Below are 12,188 nucleotides of genomic sequence, written 5' to 3'. Positions count from 1 at the left end.
ACATTGAAAAGCAGGGCGTACTATAGACATATACATCCACTTAACTATGTTAGGACTAAGTCCTAATTTTATAACGAATATCTTGCGACAGATGTTGTACACACTCAACACGTTGACTCTGTGTTGAGTTTTAATTTTCCATGCTCTATAGCCCAGTTATTAATTAACATCAGAGCATTAGCCGTGATGTCATTAATCACACGCTTAAACATCTCTGAACCAACAAATTTCAATAAGAAACAAGTTATCAACAATGGCGCAAAATGCATTTCTGAAAGTCGCGATAGGTCTACCTGACGTTGCCTTATATGTATCTCAATAAGTCCCTCCAATGTTATAAGAGGTTTATTTATCCGATCCATATGATTCATGGGATTGTCTGCTATACAGTGCCCAACTTTCCATTTACAGAGCAGATCCTAAAATACCCAACACCGACTTTATAAAAATTCTTTACAATAATCCCAATAGTTCACGAGATACTGAACTATATCCAAATTGAAACGTTTCTAAATCACTGTTTATCATACTTAATACGGAAAGGCTCATGAACAGAACTAGATTGTCACAGAATTCCATAAAGACATAGCATATACACTTCATTTAGGGCGATCAAGGATACACAGAATAACAATACCTCGTTTAATGGTTAAATTAATTGTTTTTTTTTACTTCCAGAAATAAAAGGTATTAAAGGAAAATAACCCCAAAGAAAAGTTGTTAACAATACTTTTTTTCTTTTTCTTTTTCTGTACATCAATCTTACACACTAAACTCCTCAACCTGTTTTTTTTTTTTTTTTTTTTGAAAACTACTTTCATTGTTTTTATTTTCTTCAAAACAGACTGACTGACTTAATGTCATGGTTTACATTTCCATTCGGTAGTTTATTTATTGTTTTAGTTGTTGCAACTAACTTATCGGCACATACCAACCAGCATACAATTGCCTCTACTTACAATCTATCCATTCATAATACAATACATAATGACCAAGTAAATATTACATGAATGGATAGTGCAAAAAAAGTAAGAAAGTGTAGTCGATCAAGCCTGAACAAAAGTATACGCTACAGTGATATTAAGTGATTTTAGTACGAGGTCGTTAGTTAGTTAGTTAGTTAGTTAGTTAGTTAGTTAGTTAGTTAGTTAGTTAGTTAGTTAGTTAGTTAGTTAGTAGTTAGTTAGTTCGTTAGTTGTTAGTTAGTTAGTTAGTTAGTAGTTAGTTAGTTAGTTAGTTAGTTAGTTAGTGTTAGTTTTAGTTAGTTAGTTAGTTAGTTAGTTAGTTAGTTAGTTAGTTAGTTAGCTAGTTAGGTAGTTAGTTAGTTAGTTAGTTAGTTAGTTAGTTAGTTTTAGTTAGTTAGTTAGTTAGTTAGTTAGTTAGTTAGTTGTAGTTAGTTAGTTAGTTAGTTAGTTAGTTAGTTAGTTAGTTGTTAGTTAGTTAGTTAGTTAGTTAGTTAGTTAGTTAGTTAGTTAGTTAGTTAGTTAGTTAGTTTAGTTAGTTAGTTAGTTAGTTCGTTGTTGTTAGTTGTTAGTTAGTTAGTTAGTTCGTTTAGTTAGTTAGTTAGTTGTTAGTTAGTTAGTTAGTTAGTAGTTAGTTAGTTGTTAGTTAGTTAGTTAGTTAGTTAGTTAGTTAGTTAGTTAGTTAGTTAGTTAGTTAGTAGTTAGTTAGTTAGTTAGTTAGTTAGTTAGTTCGTTCGTTCGTTAGTTCGTTCGTTCGTTCGTTTCGTTCGTCGTTCGTTCGTTCGTTCGTTCGTTCGTTCGTTCGTTAGTTGTTCGTTCGTTCGTTCGTTTCGTTCGTTCTTAGTAGTTCGTTCGTTCGTTCGTTGTTTCGTTCGTTCGTTCGTTCGTTCGTTCGTTCGTTCTTTCGTTCGTTCGTTTCGTTCGTTCGTTCGTCGTTCTTCGTTTTCGTTCGTTCGTTCGTTGTTCGTTTCTTCGTTCGTTCGTTCGTTCGTTCGTTCGTTCGTTCGTCGTTCGTTCGTTCGTTCGTTCGTTCTCGTTCTTCGTTTGTTCGTTAGTTCGTTCGTTCGTTCGTTTTCGTTCGTTTCGTTCGTTCGTTTCGTTCGTTCGTTTTCGTTCGTTCGTTCGTTCGTTTTCGTTCGTTTCGTTTTTAGTTCGTTCGTTCGTTCGTTCGTTCGTTCGTTCGTTTCGTTCGTTCGTTTCGTTCGTTCGTTCGTTCGTTCGTTCGTTCGTTCGTTCGTTCGTTCGTTCGTTCGTTCGTTGTTCGTTCGTTCGTTCGTTGTCGTTCGTTTCGTTCGTTCGTTCCGTTCGTTCGTTCGTTCGTTCGTTCGTTCGTTCGTTTCGTTCGTTCGTTTCGTTCGTTCGTTCGTTCGTTCGTTCGTTCGTTCGTTTCGTTCGTTCGTTCGTTCGTTCGTTCGTTCGTTCGTTCGTTCGTTCGTTCGTTCGTTTCTTCGTTTCGTTCGTCTTCGTGTTGTTCGTCGTTCGTTCGTTCGTTCGTTCGTTCGTTTCGTTCGTTCGTTCGTTCGTTCGTTCGTTCGTTCGTTCGTTCGTTCGTTAGTTCGCGTTCGTTCGTTCGTTCGTTCGTTCGTCTCCGTCTTCGCCCGCCTTCCTTCCCTGATCCCCCCCCCCCCCTCCTGCCCCCAACAATCCGTCACTTCCCCCTTCAACCGCCCCTACCAAACCAAAACACCCATTCCCCCTAAAACTTAACTTATTGCATATTAACATTTCATTGATGCAGAAGAAACAAGATTAAAAACCCATAATAACCAACAGGTTTGGGTTTTTTTTTAGAGTCTTTGACCGGTTTTGGCCCGCACTTGCAGATACAATAGCTATTGATAATGCAAGATATTTTGTCTCGAAATACTGCAGAAAACATTTAAGTTTGTAAACGTGAAAGACAACGGTTATAAGTGACGGTTTTAATTTAAAATTTAAAAAAAAAAACTTTTGTTTTGTAAAATGTTTTTGAAAATCCTTTTAACGTTAACAAAAATGTTTTTTTCTTATAAATTATTTACTTTGGTTGCAGTTTTCATAACAACAGTGACGTCTTATACACGTGAAATTAAGAATGATAAACCACAGCTAAAAGAAAAACGTAAGGAATAAAAGTTGGAAAGTGTTATTCCAGGATATTGAAATTTGAAATTTAACAAAATGAGATAAATAACAAATGAAATTAGTGTTATTTATTGTAATTCAAAGATTAATTACGAAGATTGTTGTACAAATATATTGCAATTTTAAATAAATGGAGTTTTTTACAAGTTACATACAAATAAGAAGTAAATATTCTTAAGAACAGAGTTAATAATTTAAAAAAGAGTAAAGTTTTGGTGACATCCTGAAGATTAAATGGAATTTTTATACAAGTATTTCATATCCTATTAGGATTCAAGGATTAAGTTTTAATAGATTGGTTCTAGTGTGTGTGAAATATTTGCGAAAATTTTAAAAACAATAAAGTAGCGATATCGTAAATTTGAAATCCAGAAAAATATTTTTTGATGGCACATTCATTTCCAATGTAACTTTGAAATTGATTTGACGTGCCTCTTATTTTAAGGAAAAATTTTTGAAAAAAAAAAATATGATACATTTTAGATCTACTGATTTTTGTACAGATACTAGAATATTTAAACTAATTGTGAGCACTGAAGCGATTTTCGGATTCGGGTCTATAGTCTAGTCTATAATCTAGTCTATAGTCTAGTCTATAGTCTAGTCTAAAGTCTAGTCTATAGTCTAGTCTATAGTCTAGTCTATAGTCTAGTCTATAGTCTAGTCTATAGTCTAGTCTATAGTCTAGTCTCTAGTCTAGTCTATAGTCTAGTCTATAGTCTAGTCTATAGTCTAGTCTATAGTCTAGTCTATAGTCTAGTCTATAGTCTAGTCTATAGTCTAGTCTATAGTCTAGTCTATAGTCTAGTCTATAGTCTAGTCTATAGTCTAGTCTATAGTCTAGTCTATAGTCTAGTCTATAGTCTAGTCTATAGTCTAGTCTATAGTCTAGTCTATAGCCTAGTCTATAGTCTAGTCTATAGTCTAGTCTATAGTCTAGTCTATAGTCTAGTCTATAGTCTAGTCTATAGTCTAGTCTATAGTCTAGTCTATAGTCTAGTCTATAGTCTAGTCTATAGTCTAGTCTATAGTCTAGTCTATAGTCTAGTCTATAGTCTAGTCTATAGTCTAGTCTATAGTCTAGTCTATAGTCTAGTCTATAGTCTAGTCTATAGTCTAGTCTATAGTCTAGTCTATAGTCTAGTCTATAGTCTAGTCTATAGTCTAGTCTATAGTCTAGTCTATAGTCTAGTCTATAGTCTAGTCTATAGTCTAGTCTATAGTCTAGTCTATAGTCTAGTCTATAGTCTAGTCTATAGTATATTCTATAGTCTAGTCTATAGTCTAGTCTATAGTCTAGTCTATAGTCTAGTCTATAGTCTAGTCTATAGTCTAGTCTATAGTCTAGTCTATAGTCTAGTCTATAGTGTAGTCTATAGTCTAGTCTATAGTCTAGTCTATAGTCTAGTCTGTAGTCTAGTCTATAGTCTAGTCTATAGTCTAGTCTATAGTCTAGTCTATAGTCTAGTCTATAGTCTAGTCTATAGTCTAGTCTATAGTCTAGTCTATAGTCTAGTCTATAGTCTAGTCTATAGTCTAGTCTATAGTCTAGTCTAGTCTATAGTCTAGTCTATAGTCTAGTCTATAGTCTAGTCTATAGTCTAGTCTATAGTCTAGTCTATAGTCTAGTCTATAGTCTAGTCTATAGTCTAGTCTATAGTCTAGTCTAGTCTATAGTCTAGTCTATAGTCTAGTCTATAGTCTAGTCTATAGTCTAGTCTATAGTCTAGTCTATAGTCTAGTCTATAGTCTAGTCTATTCTATAGTCTAGTCTATTCTATAGTCTAGTCTATTCTATAGTCTAGTCTATAGTCTAGTCTATAGTCTAGTCTATAGTCTAGTCTATAGTCTAGTCTATAGTCTAGTCTATAGTCTAGTCTATAGTCTAGTCTAGTCTATAGTCTAGTCTATAGTCTAGTCTATAGTCTAGTCTATAGTCTAGTCTATAGTCTAGTCTAGTCTATAGTCTAGTCTATAGTCTAGTCTATAGTCTATCTATAGTCTAGTCTATAGTCTAGTCTATAGTCTAGTCATAGTCTAGTCTATAGTCTAGTCTATAGTCTAGTCTATAGTCTAGTCTATAGTCTAGTCTATAGTCTAGTCTATAGTCTAGTCTATAGTCTAGTCTATAGTCTAGTCTATAGTCTAGTCTATATCTAGTCTATAGTCTAGTCTATAGTCTAGTCTATAGTCTAGTCTATAGTCTAGTCTATAGTCTAGTCTATAGTCTAGTCTATAGTCTAGTCTATAGTCTAGTCTATAGTCTAGTCTATAGTCTAGTCTATAGTCTAGTCTATAGTCTAGTCTATAGTCTAGTCTATAGTCTAGTCTATAGTCTAGTCTATAGTCTAGTCTATAGTCTAGTCTATAGTCTAGTCTATAGTCTAGTCTATAGTCTAGTCTATAGTCTAGTCTATAGTCTAGTCTATAGTCTAGTCTATAGTCTAGTCTATAGTCTTAGTCTATAGTCTAGTCTATAGTCTAGTCTATAGTCTAGTCTATAGTCTAGTCTATAGTCTAGTCTATAGTCTAGTCTATAGTCTAGTCTATAGTCTAGTCTATAATCTAGTCTATAGTCTAGTCTATAGTCTAGTCTATAATCTAGTCTATAGTCTAGTCTATTATCTAGTCTATAGTCTAGTCTATGGTCTAATCTATAGTCTAATCTATAGTCTAGTCTATAGCCTAGTCTATAGCCTAGTCTATAGTCTAATCTATAGTCTAGTCTATAGTCTAGTGTATAATCTAGTCTATATTCTAGTCTATAGTCTAGTCAATAGTAGCCTAGTTTATAGTCTAGTTTAGTTTATAGTCTAGTCTATAGTAGCCTAGTTTAGTTTATAGTCTAGTCTATAGTTTAGTTTAGTTTATAGTCTAGTCTATAGTAGCCTAGTTTATAGTCTAGTTTAGTTTATAGTCTAGTCTATTGTCTAGTCTGTGGTCAAGTCTATTGTCTAGTCTGTAGTCTAGTCTATAGTCTAGTCTATAGTCTAGTCTATAGTCTAGTCTATAGTCTAGTCTATAGTCTAGTCTATAGTCTAGTCTATAGTCTAGTCTATAGTCTAGTCTATAGTCTAGTCTATAGTCTAGTCTATAGTCTAGTCTATAGTCTAGGCTATAGTCTAGTCTATAGTCTAGTCTATAGTCTAGTCTATAGTCTAGTCTATAGTCTAGTCTATAGTCTAGTCTATAGTCTAGTCTATAGTCTAGTCTATAGTCTAGTCTATAGTCTAGTCTATAGTCTAGTCTATAGTCTAGTTTATAGTCTAGTCTATAGTCTAGTCTATAGTCTAGTCTATAGTCTAGTCTATAGTCTAGTCTATAGTCTAGTCTATAGTCTAGTCTATAGTCTAGTCTATAGTCTAGTCTATAGTCTAGTCTATAGTCTAGTCTATAGTTTAGTCTATAGTCTAGTCTAGTCTATAGTCTAGTCTATAGTCTAGTCTATAGTCTAGTCTACAGTCTAGTCTATAGTCTAGTCTATAGTCTATTCTATAGTCTAGTCTATAGTCTAGTCTATAGTCTAGTCTATAGTCTAGTCTATAGTCTAGTCTATAGTCTAGTCTATAGTCTAGTCTATAGTCTAGCCTATAGTCTATAGTCTAGTCTATAGTCTAGTCTATAGTCTAGTCAATAGTCTAGTCTATAGTCTAGTCTATAGTCTAGCCTATAGTCTAGCATATATTTAAGTCTATAGTCTAGCCTATAGTCTAGCATATATTTAAGTCTATAGTCTAATCTATAGTCTAGTCTATAGCCCAGTCTATAGTCTAGTCTATTCGCTAGTCTATAGTCTTGTCTATGGCCTAGTCTATAGTATAAATTCTAAAGTCTAATCCTTAGTATATAGACAATTTCATAGTCTATTCTAAAGTCTGGTTTAGCAGAAAATTAGTTTAGTGCCTTAAAACCTTAAAAGTACTCTTTTAGTTATGAGTTTGTACTATGTATGTACTATTTCAAATTTTTAAATTTCCATCCCTGAAGTAGCATAATTTTAACCTTATTTTTTAATTTCAGCAACTTGGTTAAAAACCTGCCCTCGAAACAATCCAAATGAAAACAAATGTTTCCGCAAAATGTTTGAGGGATGTTTTCCAGCACTGGCAGCTGGTATACCAGAAATTGGTGTAAGGGGATTTGAACCGCTACACATTGATCAGGTATCCGTGAAAAAAGGTAGTGGAAATTTAATATTAGCCGGAGGTTTTCAAAATTTAATCGTGAGTGGGCCTTCAAATGCCACAGTGAAACGAGCAGTGTATGTTATTTGCTTAAAACCTCTGATAAAAATTTAAACTTTGATTCTAACAAATAAAATTTCTTTTCCCAAACAGTCTCGACTTGGAAAAGAAATCCTTAATTTCGAATTGGAAATACCAATTCTGCGTATTAAAGCCAAATATAATCTAAATGGTCATATTCTATTATTGCCTCTTATCGGTAATGGTGATGTAAATTTAGCTTTAAAAGATGTCAAAACAGCTGTTTATACACGCATAAGTTTGAGAAATTCCCCAGAAGTAAGTATGGAATTTATAGAGATAATAAGAAATTTGATTTAATTTTTGGTTTAATTTCAGGAAATTATACACATTGATGATATGAAAGTCACCTTTAATGTGGGCAATATGCGTATTCACCTTAAGAATCTTTTCAATGGCAATGACATTTTGGCTGCTTCCATTAATGCTTTTCTTAATCAAAACGGTAATGAGGTTATTTCAGAATTAAGACCAGATTTAGAAAAAGGTTTAGCCGATATATTTCATGGTTTATGGAATAATGTATTCTCGAAAATGCCTTTGAAATTGTGGTTAGTTTAATTGAAATGAATTGTTATTAATATGTTTTATTTAATATTTTGTTGTATTTATTTTAGTTTTATTAATTTGTTTGTAGAGTTTAATTTAATTTTATAATAAATTGTTAAAAATAATAATAATAAATTGAAGTAAAGTTTGATTTTTTGTAGCGAAAACTTTAATTGTGCTGTCATAGAAACAAATAATTTATTAATAGATTTATAAAATGCCTGGTATTTTTAGCACAGATTCCTTTCCGAAATTATCATTCCTTTTGTTCTGTAAACTACATACATATCTTTACTTAAATCGTAGTTCCCTAAAGAGCCTTACGTTTAATAGCAGATCAGTAAACAATCTTAGTTATACCCTACACCACTTTAGTGGGGAGGGTATATTGGATTTGTGCTGATGTTTGTAACATACAAAAATATCGGCTTAGAATCGTTTTCTGAGTCGATTAAGCTATGTCCGTCCGTCCATCCGTCTGGCTGGCTGTCCATGTAAACCTTGTGCGCAAGGTACAGGTCGCAATTTTCAAGATAATTGGATGAAATTTGGCACGCATGTTTTATTTGACCCAAGGACGAAGCCTATTGAAAATGGTTAAAATCGGTCCATTATTTCACCTAGCCTCCATAGAACAGAACCCCCCGAAAAGGGCTTCTGAGCTCATAATTATGTTAAATATACAGATATATCGATAAAATACGCACAACTAAGTTTTATAGAAGTCTTGATGACCCTGCCAAATTTCATAAAGATCGGGCCACATTTGACCCTAGCTCCCATACAAAGTCCCCTTCAGAAAATTACTTAAATGTCCCAAATTATCTTATAAACACAAGTATCGCGATGAAATTCAGCACAATAAAATATTATGTAAATATAAATATATTCACAAAATTTTATCGTGATTGGTCCATATTTGCCCCTAGCCCCATATAAAGCCTCTTTCAGAAAATTTGTTTTTCATCCATAAATTGCTTAAATGTATCGGAACAAGGGAATATTGAAGATAAATGCTTTATTATGAAAAATAAATCACATTTAATATTCATAACTGGTGTAGGGTATCATATGGTCGGCCACGCCCGACTATACTTTCTTACTTGTTTTAATCTGTAAACGATCTTAATTTTTTATATAATTTTCTCAAATCATAAAATATTAGTTTATTATAAATATATTTCTTATAAAATGGTTATAAATAGATGTTAAAAATATAAATATTTGTGAATTTATAAATAATAATTTTAACTTTTTTATGACGATTACTTAAAAATATATTTCACTTTACAATGGCAACAAATCATCATAACTATATGTTTTAAAAAGTTTATCAGTCGACGACTGGACCACCTCGGTTAAGGCCTTCTCCAATAGAGGTCTCAATTCCTCCGACAAAGAATCCCAATTTTCATTTAAAAATGAATTCATACGATCACCCAAATCATTATCACCATTGAATAAATCATTCAAATTTAATTTCACTTTACCCACATCATAGTTGACTTTGATATCCTTAATCTTCAAATAATTACGACCATTTTTCTTTTGACGTTCACCCAATATAACGGTAGTCAAAGCAACATCACCTATAAACAAAAACATACTATTAGTGATCAATATCGAAAATGAAAACAATTAAAAAAAAACTTACTGAAATTTGCATTACAAGGACCCGAACCCGACAAAGGCATCATCATTATTTTACCATCAATTTCATAGTCAGCATTAATGGTTATATTCGAAAACATCAAAGTAGTAGTGAATTTCATTTTAGATGGTTCAATATTTAACGATTTAATGGTGAAATTCGATAAACCATAAATGTGTATATTTTTATAGGTCGATTTCACATAAACCGCTCCTGTATCTTGATTCATTTTTATTTCGGGTATTACTAATGGTTCTGTAGCCGGTATATGCAGTTCCGGTATTCCATCCTGTAAACGATCCTTAAGCGAATTTAAAGCACTGCGGGCACATTTATTTAGATTTGGATCATTACGACGACAAATTTTGACGAAGGATGCTAATGCGAGAGAAAGTGTAGATTAGTATAAATATGAAATGAGAAAATAATTCCTTCTGAAAAACTTAGTAACACATTTTTACTGAATATTCAACTGCTCAATTTCGATATCAAATGAAATCTTCGGGCCCTGCCACCAATTTCCATTCCGATCGAAAGTGGAATTATTTTCCTTCTTAAAAAAGAAAACGACAATTTTTGTGAAATGAAAAAGTGGAATTGAAATCTAGTCTAAAGTCTAGTCTATAGTCTAATCTATAGTCTAGTCTATAGTCTAGTCTATAGTCTAGTCTATAGTCTAGTCTATAGTCTAGTCTATAGTCTAGTCTATAGTCTAGTCTATAGTCTAGTCTATAGTCTAGTCTATAGTCTAGTCTATAGTCTAGTCTATAGTCTAGTCTATAGTCTAGTCTATAGTCTAGTCTATAGTCTAGTCTATAGTCTAGTCTATAGTCTAGTCTATCGTCTAGTCTATAGTCTAGTCTATAGTGTAGTCTATTGTCTAGTCTATAGTCTAGTCTTTAGTCAGTATAGTCTAGTCTATAGTCTAGTCTATAGTCTAGTCTATAGTCTAGTCTATAGTCTAGTCTATAGTCTAGTCTATAGTCTAGTCTATAGTCTAGTCTATAGTCTAGTCTATAGTCTAGTCTATAGTCTAGTCTATAGTCTAGTCTATAGTCTAGTCTATCGGTCTCGTTCTATAGTCTAGTCTATTAGTCTAGTCTAGTCTAGTCTTCTAGTCTAGTCTAGTCTATAGTCTAGTCTATAGTCTAGTCTATAGGTCTAGTCTATAGTCCTAGTCTATAGTCTAGTCTATAGTCTAGTCTATAGTCTAGTCTATAGTCTAGTCTATAGTCTAGTCTCTAGTCTAGTCTATAGTCTAGTCATAGTCTAGTCTATAGTCTAGTCTATAGTCTAGTCTATAGTCTAGTCTATAGTCTAAGTCTATAGTCCTCTATAGTCTATAGTCTAGTCTATAGTCTAGTCTATAGTCTAGTCTATAGTCTAGTCTATAGTCTAGTTCTATAGTCTAGTCTATAGTCTAGTCCTATAGTCTAGTCTATAGTTCGTAAGTCTATAGTCTAGTCTATTAGTCTAGTCTATAGTCTAGTCTATAGTCTAGTCTATAGTCTAGTCTATGTCTAGTCTATAGTCTAGTCTATAGTCTAGTCTATAGTCTAGTCTAGTCTATAGTCTAGTCTATAGTCTAGTCTATAGTCTAGTCTATAGTCTATCTATAGTCTAGTCTATAGTCTAGTCTATAGTCTAGTCTATAGTCTAGTCTATAGTCTAGTCTATAGTCTAGTCTATAGTCTAGTCTATAGTCTAGTCTATAGTCTAGTCTATAGTCTAGTCTATAGTCTAGTCTATAGTCTAGTCTATAGTCTAGTCTATAGTCTAGTCTATAGGTTAGTCTATAGTGTAGACTATAGTCTAGTCTATAGGTTAGTCTATAGTGTAGACTAAAGTCTAGTCTATAGTCTAGTCTATAGTCTAGTTTATATTCTAGTCTATAGTTTAGTTTATAGTCTTGTCTAGTCTTTCGTCTAGTCTTTCGTCTAGTCTATAGTCTAGTCTATAGTCTAGTCTATAGTCTAGTCTATAGTCTAGTCTATAGTCTAGTCTATAGTCTAGTCTATAGTCTAGTCTAGTCTAGTCTATAGTCTAGTATAGGTTAGTCTATAGGTTAGTCTATAGTGTAGTCTATAGTGTAGTCTATAGTCTAGTCTATAGTCTAGTCTATAGTCTAGTCTATAGTCTAGTCTATAGTCTAGTCTATAGTATAGTCTATAGTCTAGTTTACTTCTTCAAAACCTAAAAGGTACACTTTTTGTTATTAGTACAATTTTAAAATTTCAATTAAATGGACTCAACATGTTCAAATTACAAAAAAATCTAAAATCTGCAAAGTTATTCCATATTTCGATTTGAAAATATACAAATTCGAAAATTTTTCTTTACAATTCGAGTTACAGACTAACATTCCTGACAAATACTTGAAAATGGCTTAATAATTTTGAATGTATCAAATATTTCCCCTAATTTAACTTACGCAATTTGGAACGTTCTGTTTTTGCGGGTGGAGCAGCAGCTACTAAACTCCAGATAAACAATAAAGTCCATATAATATTTAAAAATGATTTGAAGTAGGACATTCTATTTTACACACCAAAACTGTCAACACTATGAATGTTTAATTAACTATAATGATAATTATGATGAAACACTTGAGTTATAAAGAGAATTATTGCTGACTTA

At 32.6% G+C, this 12,188-nt stretch overlaps 2 protein-coding genes across 2 annotated transcripts; one reads left to right on the top strand and one right to left on the bottom strand.

The window, feature by feature from the left end:
- The first annotated feature begins 2,937 nt into the window (after positions 1 to 2,937).
- LOC119610080 (protein takeout) lies at positions 2,938 to 7,984 on the top strand. Its single transcript, XM_037965172.1, has 4 exons — positions 2,938 to 3,063; positions 7,107 to 7,345; positions 7,424 to 7,609; positions 7,670 to 7,984. Exons 1-4 carry the CDS (start codon positions 2,958 to 2,960, stop codon positions 7,910 to 7,912), a joined length of 774 nt encoding a protein of 257 aa, XP_037821100.1. The 5' UTR covers positions 2,938 to 2,957; the 3' UTR covers positions 7,913 to 7,984.
- Positions 7,985 to 9,168: 1,184 nt separating this feature from the next.
- LOC119610079 (protein takeout) lies at positions 9,169 to 12,113 on the bottom strand. The gene is made up of 3 exons (XM_037965171.1): positions 11,983 to 12,113; positions 9,555 to 9,929; positions 9,169 to 9,489 (listed from the first exon to the last, which is right to left on the bottom strand). Exons 1-3 carry the CDS (start codon positions 12,083 to 12,085, stop codon positions 9,188 to 9,190), a joined length of 780 nt encoding a protein of 259 aa, XP_037821099.1. The 5' UTR covers positions 12,086 to 12,113; the 3' UTR covers positions 9,169 to 9,187.
- Positions 12,114 to 12,188: the final 75 nt, after the last annotated feature.

Source organism: Lucilia sericata, unplaced genomic scaffold (assembly GCF_015586225.1).
Source record: "Lucilia sericata isolate MDLA Ls3-8-SP2 unplaced genomic scaffold, ASM1558622v1 Contig001113F_arrow, whole genome shotgun sequence".
NCBI classification, from domain to species: domain Eukaryota; kingdom Metazoa; phylum Arthropoda; class Insecta; order Diptera; family Calliphoridae; genus Lucilia; species Lucilia sericata.
The sequence above is the reverse complement of the archived record's forward strand: the minus strand, read 5'-3'. Positions and strand labels throughout refer to the sequence as shown.